The 15,917-nt window shown below is 47.1% G+C and overlaps 1 protein-coding gene across 3 annotated transcripts in view; it reads left to right on the top strand.

Annotated features, from left to right (window-relative positions):
* The window catches only part of IGSF5 (immunoglobulin superfamily member 5), an 88,885-nt gene that overhangs the window by 65,629 nt on the left and 7,339 nt on the right, over positions 1-15,917 (top strand). For all 3 annotated transcript variants that reach the window (XM_077293861.1, XM_077293862.1, XM_077293863.1), the window contains one exon: positions 8,922-8,946. In XM_077293861.1, coding sequence (XP_077149976.1) covers positions 8,922-8,946 — 25 coding nt within the window. The remainder of the gene's footprint in view (positions 1-8,921; positions 8,947-15,917) is intronic.

Below are 15,917 nucleotides of genomic sequence, written 5' to 3'. Positions count from 1 at the left end.
TCAGGATCCCACCCCTGACAGGGACCCTACCGAATCTTCCCCCACAACACCCTCTGCCACAGGGTGTTGCCTGGTTCCAACCCAGTCAGCTTTCTGTCTAACTTCCTGCCTAACCCCCAGTTTTACCAGACTGTGAGGAGTGGCCTAATGAATAGTACCCTTAGCTCCCCCTGGAGGCCCGACTGTGAAATGTATTGGTGTATGTGATACCTGGTCAGATGAACTCCTTCAGTGCCATTAGACGTACCATAGCCCCCCTTAGTGGCGGAGCAACAGTACTGCAACGACCAGGACTCTGGGGCGCTGCACTCCCCCCCCGGTTAAATCCAGTACTCCTGGACTGGGAAGAAAACAACAATACATATCAGCAAAAAGACATACAATTTTTGTGAGGGCAATAACAATAAGCATATTTGAACAGAGCTTCCCTTTATGGGAGGTGAGGACACTTGAACGTTACAAACATGGTTACTTATTTTTAAATAACTTACTATAAATAACTTTTCTTGCCCAACCGGGTATTCTACTAAGTGCAAAATTTTTGAACAATAATTTAACATTGCCTTTAAGGATGTACACTCTGAAACCACTAAAGACCTTCTTATAACACATTATAAGGCTTAAGCAACTGTGCTACATTCTCCTACTTTAAGTCTGCAGGACCGCCTGTCCTAACTGCTCCAGACCTACTGCCTCTCCTTTCTGTTACAGGACCGCTCCTTTCTGCCCGAGCCTACTGTCCTTCCACTACTATACACAGTATAGAACATGTTTTTCTTTCAGTTCAAGATCACTGAGCCATCTCTGTATGGCTCCTGGGAGGACTCACTAACTAACCCCATACGGGTTCACTTCTCTGTCCTCATTCCTCTATCAACATCATTAAACATTTCTTACAATTAACTCGTTGGTTACATATAACTTCTTCACATTAGCATCATTACTTTCTCTTTTAAGACATTATCACCATCTAACTGTCTTAAGGCAATACTTTTCTTAATTGCAACATGTGAACATCCCCTTTAAGAGGGGACCAAGTCTCTATGAGGTAGTGCAACTTTTCAAGCTGCAAGTCCGTACGCAGCAAGGACTCTGGTGCTGTTTCCAGGAACAGTTTCTTCGCAAAGAGTCCATCTTTTATGTAAAACCAGTAGGGAGCACCTTTAAGAAGGTGCAAACTATATACAAGGAGTTTGTATCATGCATTGTTCATGATTCAGCAGTTCTTTGATAACTTGTGCAAAATGTAGAAAACAAACAAAAAGGAATAGGGATCCCGGGTCAACAAAGGGATCCCTTTAAGAGTTAACCCTGGACGGGTTTTAGCAGCAAAACAGTGAAAAGTTAAACAGTTAATTGAACTATTTACATGTTCAGAAGATAAAGGCACTTATTTGAACCACTCAGGAGGCAGCACCGGCGGAGGCAACCCCTTTGGGTATTGCAAGCCGCCCGGTACTGCATAAGGGGGTCTGTTGTCCCATCTGGGGGTCTGTGTACCCACAGTCTTCAGTTCTGGGGCAGCAGGAACACCGGTCACCTGAGGAGGTGCCTCCTTGGCCACGACAGCGGTGGAGGTCATAATGCTGCAAGTCGTGGTCTTTACAATTGTGCATGTTGGGGTGACCACGGTGGTCTCAGTGGTGATCGTAGGCCGACCACAAGGGGGCACCTTGGCTACGGGGGACAGCTTTTCCGGCACCTTAGTCAGGGTTTCCATCGACTTCCTCTTGCGGACATTTAAAGCGAACCACCCCTTCTCCCCAAAGTGCCGGGTGTAGGTAATTTCGTCCCCTGGGTAGAGGTCCCGGTCCGGGTGACCCTCCCTCAAGTGAGACTCGACATCCCTCCGGTTGACAAACACTTCCGCATACAGGCCCGGCTCTTTAATGAAGCCCCAGCCTCCGCGGAGTTTGAAGGTGACGACGGTGCCCTGCCTGCGAGGGGCCTGGTGAGCGGTGGGGTCCTTGCGGGCCCGGTCCTTGACCGCCAAGTCTTTTTGGTGGTAGGCCTCTAGCCCGGCCTGGTATTCTCTTTCCTCCTCCTTCCACTGTTGTTCTAGCTGGACCTGATATTCCTTCCAGCTTAGGGCCTGTACCATCTCTCCCTCCTGGGTCTTCACCCCGGGGAACCCCATAAGGTTGGATCCTGGGTTCACCCATCGGCACACTGTGCGCTCTGCGCGGACCTCACACAGCAGGGGAGTGGGTGGAATCGGGGCTTTCAGGCGGTGTTCCAGACCCGTGGGTTCCTCCCATGGCAACAGGCGCTGGAGTCTATGGGTCCCAGGGAGAGAGGGTGCCGCAACGGGGCCTATTATCAAGCCCTCGGCCGGCGGGACGGGGTCGGCGGACTCACCAGCCGATGCAGGCTCCTCCTCTGCGGCGGGTTCCTCTGGCGGTGTCGGTGAGGACCTCAGCGGCAGCTCCGGTAGCGGTATAGGATCCGGTGCCAGAGGATCTTCTTCCGGCGCTACCTGGTGCGGAGCCTGGGCCTTCACCTTTCAGCTGAAGGAGCTGGTCGAGCAAGTCCTCCATCTCAGCCTGCAGGAAGTCAGTGCTGTCCGTGGAGAATTGGCTGCGGTGCTCATCCGGGTAGTTGGGGAAGACCTCCGCTTCAACCCCACATTCGGGTTCTGAGCTGCTGGCCATGGCGTCCTCCACGTGGGTCACTTCCTGATCTTTTTCCCGCTCTCTTCTTCGTGGGCGGTTCCGTTTCTTCTTCCTCCGCCCACCATTGAGGATTAGGAGGCGGATCTCTGCTGCTGACGGACACGTCCTCACGGTGCAGAAATATTTAGACTGGGCGGCCATTGTCTTTCGCGCTCTTCAGCTTGTCTACGCCCACTCCACGCCCCTCTTCTTCTCCTGTGCTCTCCTCAGGGCGCTGTAATGGCGGATTTTGGCGGTAAATGGCAACACACAGTCTTTGCAGTAAAGTACAGTCCAAGCACAGTAAATCACAGTTCCAAGGCACACATGACCTGATTCTTCAGGCTTAAGTAGATCCTGTTCGTGACGCCAAGTTTGCAGCGCCCCCACCGCCGCAGGGCCGAGGGGTACCCGGTACCGGGCCTCTGAGTCTCTGCTCTGGGGTTGTCACGGTGGCTAGACACGGTCCGTGGCCCTGCCGAGGGGCGCCCAATAAAGGAAATGACAGTTCGGTGTGTAGTGCAGGACGCAATCAATCACAAGGACACAGGGGTGCAGTCTCTTTACCTCTTTACTGAAGGTCTCTGGGTCCTCAGTCCGGAATACGGTTCACCAGGCTGCGCAAGTCCGGCCGGTCCAATGACACCTTCGGAGTTCTCTTTGCAGGTGGAAATCTGTGCCTTCCTGCTAGCGCTATGTGTTGTGGTCCTCCCCTGCTGTGCTTACGGGATAGTCCCCACAACTGTTGTGTCTGTTTCTCGTGTTCCCTCACAACTCGATTAGATGATGTTCTGCTAATCCTCTGTCCCTCCCTGATGTTACGGTTGGGACGCACCCGTATGACGGGTAGGCTCGGAGCTCTTCCGGGACCCTAGGGTCGCCCCTCTCCACAGGTTGCCCCCTATGTCTGCGTAGGTGATTTAGGTGAGACAGCCCGCCTGTGACTGACTGTCCTGCCGTTGGTTTGAAGTATGGCTTGGAGCTCTGTACCTCCTCGGCGTTCCGGCCGCCGGTTGTTTGCGCCTCAGTAGGATGTTGCCTCGGTCTTACAGCACGACTCCTACTGGAATTCTCCTTCTTGCTTTGATCTCGTTTCTCACTCAGCACAATAAATCTCGCTTCTTATCCTTTCTTGGGGCACCGCCGCTATACTGAGCAGGCACGGTCCCGTGACGTTCTTTCTCGTTGCCAGGCCTCTGTCAGGATCCCACCCCTGACAGGGACCCTACCGAATCTTCCCCCACAACACCCTCTGCCACAGGGTGTTGCCTGGTTCCAACCCAGTCAGCTTTCTGTCTAACTTCCTGCCTGACCCCCAGTTTTACCAGACTGTGAGGAGTGGCCTAGTGAATAGTACCCTTAGCTCCCCCTGGAGGCCAGACTGTGAAATGTATTGGTGTATGTGATACCTGGTCAGATGAACTCCTTCAGTGCCATTAGACGTACCATAGCCCCCCTTAGTGGCGGAGCAACAGTACTGCAACGAGCAGGACTCTGGGGCGCTGCACTTCCATCCTGCGCCCCCATCCTGTCATGTGCTGCTCCCATCCTGCGCCCCCATCCTGTCATTTGCTCCCATCCTGCGCCCCTATTCTGTCATGTGCTGCTCCTATCCTGCGCCCCCATTCTGTCATGTGCTGCTCCCATCCTGCGCCCCACATCCTGTCATGTGCTGATCCCATCCTGCGCCCCATCCTGTCATGTGCTGCTCCCATCCTGCGCCCCCATTCTGTCATGTGCTGCTCCCATCCATATGCCCCGTATGCTGCTACATGAAGGTTGATGGCCCCCATAAGATGCTCCATAGCATAATATGCCCCGTATGCTGCTGCGATAAAAAAAAAATGGCTCAGGCCCCCGACACTTGCGAAATTCACCTGTCCCCGTTCCACCGCTGTGCTCCAGTCTGTCTTCCGGGTCTCTGGCTGTGACTGTTCAGTCAGATGGCGTGCACTAAGCACACCATCGCGCCCTCTGACCTGAACGTCACAGCCAGAGGACGCGGAAGCCGTAGCCCAGTGGTTGAACGGGGACAGGGGAATATCGCATACTTGCCCTCCTGGCACGTCCGTGCTTCTCCGTCAGAGATCTCAGTATGTGTTCAGTGCTTACGCATACTGCGATCTCCTGGGCCACAATTCTCATCACCGGATGCATAACTCTGTGGAGTCCAGACTGCGCAGGCGCTTGCTCAGTTTATAAAGGCTTCGGACACAGTGATGCTCCCAGTGTTATATTATAGATAGATATGATGCGGGGGTCCTGTTCAAATCTTGCACCACAACCCATCACACTCTATTTATGTCGCTGTTCTCGGTTGCTCTATGTGACTGTAGACATTTGAATCTTCACAGCGTTCACATCGCACGCTGTGAGGATTCTCCAGGTATGGCAGCAGGCGGTTATATGACTTTGAGTATGTGACTTGCATACTCCTTTAAACATTTCATACCTCCCAACCGTCCCGGATCCCGCGGGACTGTCCTGATTTTTACAGTCAGCCTCGGGATCCCGGACGGGACATTAGTTGCCCCGCATTACGTGCCTAGGGCGGGGACAATGCAGCAGGGGGCGGCATCTGAATAAGGTTTGTGTCTGTTTTTTTTAATTTTTTTATAAAAGCTGGGTCACCTCCCGACCGACCCCGCTCCCCCCCCGCCCCCTGTGCGGCGCTGCCACGCTGAGGGAGAGAGCCAGCAGCAATCAAGATGAAAGGTCAGCGACTCACTACCTCCTGTGTGTGCACGGAGCTCCGGCTTCTCCTGCTCTTATCTGCTATCCCGGCAGAGGAGAGACGGGGGAGGTGCAGGGACAGTGCAGAGCTGTGAGCAGGAAAAACTGAAGAGCTGCACATGGACATCAGCCGCCCCTGCACTACAGAGGAGATTGTGTGATGTGTGTGTGTGAGCTGTGTGATGCTGCATGTGTGTGTGTGTGTGTATGAGGTATCTGGTGTGTGTGTGTGATGGCTGCGTGTGTGTGATGGCTGCGTGTGTGTGATGGCTGTGTGTGTGTGATGGCTGCGTGTGTGATGGCTGCGTGTGTGTGTGATAGCTGCGTGTGTGTGTGATGGCTGTGTGTGTGTGTGATGGCTGCGTGTGTGTGTGATGGCTGCGTGCGTGTGTGATGGCTGCGTGTGTGATGCATTTGTGTCAAAGCTGCATGTGTTTGTGAGCTGCGTTTGTGATGCTGCATGTGTATGTGTGATACTGCGTGTGTGTGTGTGATGGCTGCGTGTGTGAGTGTGATGGCTGCGTGTGTGTGTGATGGTTGCATGTGTGATGCATTTGTTTCAAAGCTGCATGTGTTTGTGAGCTGCATTTGTGATGCTGCATGTGTATGTGTGATACTGCGTGTGTGTGTTTGATGCTGCATGTGTGAGCTGCGTGCGAGTGTGAGCTGTGAGCTGTGGGTGTGAGGTGTGGGTGTGAGCTGCGTGCCTGTGTGTGCTGCGTGTGTGTGAGCCATGTGTGTGAGCTGTGTGCGTGTGTGTGAGCGTGGGTGTGAGCTGCGTGCCTGTATGTCATTATACAGTATGGAGAGCTGTGGCCATTATACAGTATGGAGCATCATGTGCAGCCAGTATACAGTATGGAGCATCATGTGCAGTCATTCTACAGTATGGAGCATCATGTGCAGCCAGTATACAGTATGGAGCATCATGTGCAGTCATTATACAGTATGGAGCATCATGTGCGGTCATTATACAGTATGGAGCATCATGTGCGGTCATTATACAGTATGGAGCATCATGTGCGGTCATTATACAGTATGGAGCATCATGTGCGGTCATTATACAGTATGGAGCATCATGTGCGGTCATCATACAGTATGGAGCATCATGTGTGGTCATTATACAGTATGGAGCATCATGTGCGGTCATTATACAGTATGGAGCATCATGTGCGGTCATTATACAGTATGGAGCATCATGTGTGGCCATGATACAGTATGCAGCATCATGTGCGGTCATTATACAGTATGCAGCATCATGTGCGGACATTATACAGTATGGAGCATCATGTGCAGTCATTATACAGTATGGAGCATCATGTGCAGTCATTATACAGTATGGAGCATCATGTGCGGTCATTATACAGTATGGAGCATCATGTGTGGCCATTATACAGTATGCAGCATCATGTGCGGTCATTATACAGTATGCAGCATCATGTGCGGACATTATACAGTATGGAGCATCATGTGCAGTCATTATACAGTATGGAGCATCATGTGCAGTCATTATACAGTATGGAGCATCATGTGCGGTCATTATACAGTATGGAGCATCATGTGTGGCCATTATACAGTATGCAGCATCATGTGCGGTCATTATACAGTATGCAGCATCATGTGCGGTCATTATACAGTATGGAGCATCATGTGCGGACATTATACAGTATGGAGCATCATGTGCAGTCATTATACAGTATGGAGCATCATGTGTGGTCATTATACAGTATGGAGCATCATGTGCGGCCATTATACAGTATGGAGCATCATATGCGGCCATTATACAGTATGCAGCAACATGTGCGGTCATTATACAGTATGGAGTATCATGTGCAGCCAGTATACAGTATGGAGCGTCATGTGTGGTCATCGTACAGTATGGAGCATCATGTGTGGCCATTATACAGTATGGGGCACTGTGTGGCCATATTTTTTTGTTTATAATTATTGTATATGAAACAGTGTGATCGGCAGTGCTAAATGGGTGTGGTTGGGACGTGGATATGGGTGTGACTAATTATGAATGGGTGTGGTCAGAGGCGTGGCCTAAAATTTGCCGCGGCGCGCTCCGTGTGCCGCAAACTTTGTCCCTCTTTCCCATCTTCAAAAGTTGGGAGGTATGATACTGTGTATAGGGGAGCTGTGGGCCCATCATACTGTATATAGGGGAGCTGTGGGCCCATCATACTGTATATAGGGGAGCTGTGGGCCCATTATACTGTGTATAGGGGAGCTGTGGGCCCATCATACTGTGTATAGGGGAGCTGTGCACACATCATACTGTGTATAGGGGAGCTGTGGGCCCATCATACTGTATATAGGGGAGTTGTGGGCCCATTATACTGTATATAGGGGAGCTGTGGGCCCATTATACTGTGTATAGGGGAGCTGTGGGCCCATCATACTGTGTATAGGGGAGCTGTGGGCCCATCATACTGTGTATAGGAGAGCTGTGGGCCCATCTTCCTTATACTGTGTATAGGGGAGATGTGGACCCATCATAATGTGTATAGGGGAGCTGTGGGCCCATTATACTGTTTATAGGGGAGCTGTGGGCCCATTATATTGTGTATAGGGGAGCTGTGGGCCCATTATACTGTGTATAGGGGAGCTGTGAGCCCATCATACTGTGTATAGGGGAGCTGTGGGCCCATCATACTGTGTATAGGAGAGCTGTAGGCCCATCTTCCTTATACTGTGTATAGGGGAGATGTGGACCCATCATAATGTATATTGAGGAGCTGTACGTGGAGGGACTCAGAAGACATTATTAAATGTTAAGTGAGCATTTAAGAAGTATTATTGTTATAGGGGCACTCTGGGTATTGTGACCGTCAAAGATGCACATGGGGCATTAGTACTTTTTAGAAGCAAAATGTAGGTAATGCTTTTTTCTGGGGCACTTACACAGGGCATTAATATTCTGTAGGAGAAAAATTTACCATCTAGGGCGTAATTTACTTTGTAAAAGGCACAGTGCTGGCATAACTATGATGGGCAGTAGAAGCAGACAGTTTTGGTGCCACACAGGTGAATTCACCTGAAGCCACAATTAGGGTGTGCTACTGTAGTTTGCCCCCTAAGCAGAACCCCCAGCTACGCCTCCGGATAGTATATTATGCTTAATTGCATGTTACTTAGCCATTGCTCTAGTATCACACAGAAAGCTGAGATACGGGAGCTGTTTGATAAAGTCCTCATATGGCTGAGCTGCCAGAGATTTTCTTTTCCAGAATAACAAAATAGCAACTCAGCAGGATGGACGAGCCAGGAATAGATTTTATGGATCCCACCGAGCCGCAGTTTTATTCCTTTGCATCTAACATTTGAGGGAAAGGGGAGGTAAATATTTGGTTGCACTGAATTTATGACTTTTTGGCTGCACAGAGACCAATCATAGTCAGCGCGCAGCGTCTATCGGCAGCCTGTGTCTTTTCTCTGTGATATGATGTAACGCGCCGCGCTGTCTGTTTAGTAAACATTATTATTTCCATACATTTTACTGCTCTCCTGACATTTCCTTCCTCCTCTTTGCAGAGCGCGGCTATCAGAGTGATGCATGGTAAGTCATCCATCACCGTCCAGCGGTAAATCTCACTGCGGCAATTTACCCTAAGAATGTGCTCAATATGAGATGATAGGCCATAATATTCATGATAAATGGGGCAATATGGGGGTTCACTTTTTTTATGCCATAGAGAATTCTGAGGGATGTGAGGATCCGTCAGCAGTGAAGATGCAGAATGTATGGAAGGTTCTGGTGAGGATGTGTGTTGTATGAAATGTTCTGGTGAAGATGTGTGTTGTATGGAAGGTTCTGGTGAAGATGTGTGTTGTATGGAAGGTTCTGGTGAGGATGTGTGTTGTATGGAAGGTTCTGGTGAAGATGTGTGTTGTATGGAAGGTTCTGGTGAGGATATGTGTTGTATGGAATGTTCTGGTGAGGATGTGTGTTGTATGGAAGGTTCTGGTGAAGATGTGTGTTGTATGAAATGTTCTGGTGAGGATGTGTGTTGTATGAAATGTTCTGGTGAGGATGTGTGTTGTATGAAATGTTCTGGTGAAGATGTGTGTTGTATGAAATGTTCTGGTGAAGATGTGTGTTATATGGAAGGTTCTGGTGAAGATGTGTGTTTTATGGAAGGTTCTGGTGAGGATATGTGTTGTATGGAAGGTTCTGGTGAAGATGTGTGTTGTATGAAATGTTCTGGTGAGGATGTGTGTTGTATGGAAGGTTCTGGTGAGGATATGTGTTGTATGGAAGGTTCTGGTGAAGATGTGTGTTGTATGAAATGTTCTGGTGAGGATGTGTGTTGTATGGAAGGTTCTGGTGAAGATGTGTGTTGTATGAAATGTTCTGGTGAAGATGTGTGTATTATGGAAGGTTCTGGTGAGGATGTGTGTTGTGTGGAAGGTTCTGGTGAAGATGTGTGTTGTATGAAATGTTCTGGTGAAGATGTGTGTTGTATGGAAGGTTCTGGTGAAGATGTGTGTTGTATGAAATGTTCTGGTGAAGATGTGTGTTGTATGGAAGGTTCTGGTGAGGTTGTGTATTATGAAATGTTCTGGTGAGGATGTGTGTTGTATGGAAGGTTCTGGTGAAGATGTGTGTTGTATGGAAGGTTCTGGTGAGGATGTGTGTTGTATGGAAGGTTCTGGTGAGGATGTGTGTTGTATGAAATGTTCTGGTGAGGATATGCATTGTATGGAAGGTTCTGGTGAAGATGTGTGTTGCATGAAATGTTCTGGTGAGGATGTGTGTTGTATGAAATATTCTGGTGAGGATATGTGTTGTATGGAAGGTTCTGGTGAAGATGTGTGTTGTATGAAATGTTCTGGTGAGGATGTGTGTTGTATGGAAGGTTCTGGTGAAGATGTGTGTTGTATGAAATGTTCTGGTGAGGATGTGTGTTGTATGAAATGTTCTGGTGAGGATGTGTGTTGTATGGAAGGTTCTGGTGAGGATGTGTGTTGTATGGAAGGTTCTGGTGAGGATGTGTGTTGTATGGAAGGTTCTGATGAAGATGATGTGTTGTATGAAATGTTCTGGTGAGGATGTGTGTTGTATGGAATGTTCTGGTGAAGATGTGTGTTGTATGAAATGTTCTGGTGAGGATGTGTGTTGTATGGAAGGTTCTGGTGAAGATGTGTGTTGTATGGAAGGTTCTGGTGAAGATGTGTGTTGTATGGAAGGTTCTGGTGAAGATGTGTGTTGTATGAAATGTTCTGGTGAGGATGTGTGTTGTATGGAAGGTTCTGGTGAAGATGTGTGTTGTATGGAAGGTTCTGGTGAGGATGTGTGTTGTATGGAAGGTTCTGGTGAAGATGTGTGTTGTATGAAATGTTCTGGTGAATTGATATCAAGGATATCGTAGAATGTTATAGTCGTGTGTGTTCTATGGAATGTTCCAGAAAGGGATTAAGTCATTTAATGAAGCTGTGTTTATAAAGAATATTCTGGTAAAGAAGTATGTTCTTTGGAATGTTCTACAGAAATGATGTATAGAATGTTCTGATGAGGATATGTAATGTTCTATGGAAATAATGTATAGAATGTTCTGATGAGGATGTGGAATGTTCTACGGAAATAATGTATAGAATGTTCTGATGAGGATGTGGAATGTTCTATGGAAATAATGTATAGAATGTTCTGATGAGGATGTGGAATGTTCTATGAAAATAATGTATAGAATGTTCTGGTGAGGATGTGGAATGTTCTATGGAAATAATGTATAGAATGATCTGGTGAGGATGTGGAATGTTCTATGGAAATAATGTATAGAATATTCTGATGATGATGTGGAATGTTCTATGGAAATAATGTATAGAATGTTCTGATGAGGATGTGGAATGTTCTACGGAAATAATGTATAGAATGTTCTGGTGAGGATGTGGAATGTTCTATGGAAATATTGTATAGAATGGTCTGACGAGGATGTGGAATGTTCTATGGAAATATTGTACAGAATGTTCTGACGAGGATGTGGAATGTTCTATGGAAATATTGTACAGAATGTTCTGATGAGGATGTGGAATGTTCTACGGAAATAATGTATAGAATGTTCTGGTGAGGATGTGGAATGTTCTATGGAAATAATGTATAGAATGTTCTGGTGAGGATGTGGAATGTTCTATGGAAATATTGTACAGAATGTTCTGATGAGGATGTGGAATGTTCTATGGAAATAATGTATAAAATGTTCTGTGAAGATGTGTGTTATACAGAATGTAATAGTGAACATGTGTGTTATAGGGAATGTTCTGGTAAATTTGCAGGTTATACTGAATGTCCTAGTGAAGTGTCATATATTAATAAATGTTCTAGTCATGTGTGTTATATGGAATGTTCTGGAAATGGATTAAGTTATTAAATGAAACTGTTTAAAAAGAATATTGTTGCAAAGAAGTGTGTTATATGGAAATATTATACAGAATGTTCTGGTGAAAATGAGGGTTATATACAATGTTCTAAGGAAATAATATATGGAATGTTCTGTGAAGATGTGTGTTATATGGAATGTACCAGTGAAGTGTTCCATATTGTAGAATGTACTAGTCATGGGTGTTATATGGAATTCTCTGGACAGAAGTTAAGTCATGTAATGAATCTGTGTTTTACAAAGAATATTCTGGTAAAGAAATGTGTTATATGGAATGTTCTATGGAAATATTGTATAGAATGCTCTGGTAAAGATACAGTTGAAATTAGAATTTTACATACACTATATAAAAAGACACATCTTCATGTTTTTCTTCAATATCTGACATGAAATAAAATTAAACCGTTCCCGTTTTAGGTCAGCTAAGATTACCATAATTATTAATATTTGCCAAATGCTAGAATAATGAGAGAGAGAATGTTTTAAGGCATTTTTAACCCCTTCACCCCGTAGCTTTTTTCGTTTTTTCATTTTTGGCTCCCCTCCTTCCCAGAGCCATAACTTTTTTATTTTTCCGTCAATATGGCCATGTGGGCACTTATTTTTTGTGGGACGAGATGTACTTTTGAACGATACCATTGGTTTTACCATGCCGTGTAACAGAAAACAGGAAAAAAATTCCAAGTGCGATGAAATTGCAAAAAAAGTGCAATCTCACACTTGTTTTTTGTTTGGCTTTTTTGCTAGGTTCACTAAATGCTAAAACTAATCTGCCATTATGATTCTCCAGGTCATTACGAGTTTATAGACACCAAACATGTCTAGGTTCTCTTTTATCTAAGTGGTAAAAATAAAATTGTGCCATTTTCCGATACCCGTAGCGCCTCCAATTTTTGTGATCTGGAGTCGGGCGAGGGCTTATTTTTTGAGTGCCAAGCTGGCGTTTTTAATGATGCCATTTTGGTGCAGATACGTTCTTTTGATCGCCCATTATTGCATTTTAATGCAATGTTGCGGCGACCCAAAAAACGCAATTTTGGCGTTTTGATTTTTTTCTCACTACTTTTTATATTTTTAAACAATTTTTTTTTTTTTAATTTTGGCATGCTTCAATAGCCTCCATAGGAGGCTAGAAGCATGCACAACTAGATCGGCTCTGCTACATAGAGGTGAAGCACAGATCACCTCTATGTAGCAGAAATGCAGGGTTGTTTCAACGCCGACCACAGGGAGGTGCTCAAAGCAATCGGCCATCAACAACCATAGAGGTCTCAAGGAGACCTCTGGTTCTTATGGCAATGCACCGCTGACCCCCGATCATGTGACGGGGGTCAGCGGTGCGACCATTTCCGTCCGCGCGGCCAGGAGCGCTAGTTAAATGCCGCTGGCAGCGTTTGACTGCGGCATTTAACTAGTTAATGGGCGCGGGCGGATCGCTCACGCTCATTGCGCGCACATGTCAGCTGTACAAAACAGCTGACATGTCGTGGCTTTGAGGTGGGCTCACCGCCGGAGCCCACCTCAAAGCGGGGGTTCTGCCAGCTGACGTACTATTCCGTCAGCTGGCAGAAAGGGGTTAATACTTATTGCAAAGTCAAAAGTTTACATACACTAAGATTACTATACATTTAAACAATTCTGAAAGTCAGTAATCACTGCACTCTTGACAAGGAAGAATTTGCTTTAGGTGAAAAAGTTTATAGGTGATGAGCGACAAGCAATTGAGACGTTTCAGCCACGACGTGGCCTTGATCACAATGTTGCATAGAAATAGTGTATCAACAATCGTATGCTGTATGTTCCCATCTGGGAGAAGCTATATTATGAAAAGTACATCCTAATAGAGCCTTGTAAGACAATATACAAAAGTTGATTGGATTTAGGTGCACCACATGGGATGTGGACTGTACTGAAGTAGTAGAATACTCTGTAGAGGTAGTACGAAAGCTGATAAGATTTAGGTGCCCAGCATGGGCTGCGGTCCTTGTTGGAGTAGAGGGATACTCTGTAAAGGTAGTACAAATTAAACGGGGAAGACAGGGACCATAAAGTGTAGGAAGCTTAGTGTAGTCATCCAGCTGTAAGGCAAAGATTAGTAAGGGTGAGCCCAGCGGTGAAAATCAGGGCAATACTTATCTATATTGTAGCAGGGCTAACGTCAGGATGGAGCAGGGCTGTGTGTAGAGTGCAGGCCAACGTTGAGGGTGAAGTGGGAGAGCGAACGAGTCTGCGCCCCTCCTGAGCGCTGACTTGTTTGCTCTCCCACAGACAGAGAGGAAGGAGGAACATCGAACAGCTGCAGACAGAGTGGTCCCTAACAGAGCTGGGATCCTGTCAGAGGCCTTGACAGAAAGCCATGGAGCTGCGCCTGCCCGACGTGCGGCAGCATCCTAAGAAAGAGACACGAACAGCGAATTGTATTGTAGAGGGTGAGAAATGAAGTCATAGCAAAAGGAGAGGAAACCAGAAGGAGTTCTGCCCTGCAAAGGCTGCCTCCTTCTGAGGCGCAGGATCCGGTAGCCGGAACACCGAGGGAGCAACAGTCTCTATGCCTTGCTCCAGAGACCGGCAGGACAGATAATTCCAAGTTACTAATCCGCCCTATACCCAGGAGGCACGGTGGCAACTTGTGGGGGCCGGGGCGTGCTAGAGTCCCTATAAAAAGCCTCATGCCACCAGTAATACGGGTTTGTCCTATACTTACCATCAGGGGGACAGAGAAAGAGACATAACATCTAGAACATCTACAACAGTTGTGAGGACCTTATGAGAGGCTCAGCAGTAAGGTACTACAACACCCAGATGCTAGAGAAAGGCTACTGATTTCCACCTGGATAAGAGGACTCTGGATTTGCCTTCGGACCGGCCGGACTCTGCCTGCCCTGTGATCTGGTGCTCTGGACTGTGGATGCTGAAGCCTTCAGTAAAAAGGTAAAGAGACTGCAACCTTGTGTCCTCGTTCTTCACTGCGCCTTTCACCATCCACCATCTACACACTGGGAAGCCCTGGGGATACACTTCACCTGTGGGAAGGTATACCATCTAGCTGCCATAACATCACCCCAGCGGACCCCTTACAGCAGCGTGGGTCACCCTGACCGAATACCACAGGTGGCGTCACGAACACTTTCCCTTTAAAGACCTTTCCCCCATTTACAACGGACCTCCCGAGGGCCACGGACCGGGTCAGCCACCGTGATATCCCCCTTGAGAACTGAAGGACCCGGTACCGAGTACCCCGCCGCCCTTGGGGGCACTCCAACACCATCCCAACTGTGAAACATGGGGGTGGCTGCATCATGTTGTAGGGCTGTTTTGCTGCTGGAGGTACTGGCGCACTTCACAAAATAGATGGTATCATGAGAAAAGAAGATCATGTTGCAATACTGAAGCAACATCTCAAGACATCAGCCAGGAAGTTAAAGTTTGGGCGGAAATTAGTCTTCCAAATGGACAATGACCAGAAGCATACTGCCAAAATAGTAACAAAGTGGATTAAGAATAACAAAATCAATGTTTTGGAGCGGCCATCACAAAGGCCTAATCTCAATCCTATTCAAAATGTATGGACAAAGCTGAAAAGGCCGATGTGAGCAAGGCGACCTATAAACCTGGATCAGTTACACCAGTTTTGTCACGAGGAATGGGCCCAAATTTCAACCAACTATTGTGAGAAGCTTGTGGAAGGATGTCCCAAACGTCTGACCCAAGTAATTCAGTTTATACTAATACGAATTGTCTCCTCAGAGAGGAAGAGGACTAGAACTTTAGCGTCATCTATAGGAAGTAACAATCCTTGAAGTCAATGTCAACCCTTTAACGAGCCTTGTCACATGACATAGGATAACATCCAAAACCAGAATCTCAATTTGCAGACACTGTGTTTTCAGGGTACTGCCCCTCATCAGTGCAAAGTGTGAGATCTGGTTTGGCTGAGTGAGAGGCCTCTGACCGGTATCCAAGGGGTAAAGTTTTCCTTTTGGAGAGTGACATGCTAAGCATGCTGAGATGAGGAGACTTAAAGCGGCAATGCTCCTCTGGGAAATAAGCAAATTGTCTCTTTAGAGAGGAAGAGAACTAGAACTCTAGTGCCACTTAAAGAAAGTAGCAATCCTAGAAGTCAATGTCAACCCTTTAACGAGCCTTGTCATAT

Source organism: Ranitomeya variabilis, chromosome 3 (assembly GCF_051348905.1).
Source record: "Ranitomeya variabilis isolate aRanVar5 chromosome 3, aRanVar5.hap1, whole genome shotgun sequence".
Lineage (NCBI taxonomy): Eukaryota > Metazoa > Chordata > Amphibia > Anura > Dendrobatidae > Ranitomeya > Ranitomeya variabilis.
The sequence above is the reverse complement of the archived record's forward strand: the minus strand, read 5'-3'. Positions and strand labels throughout refer to the sequence as shown.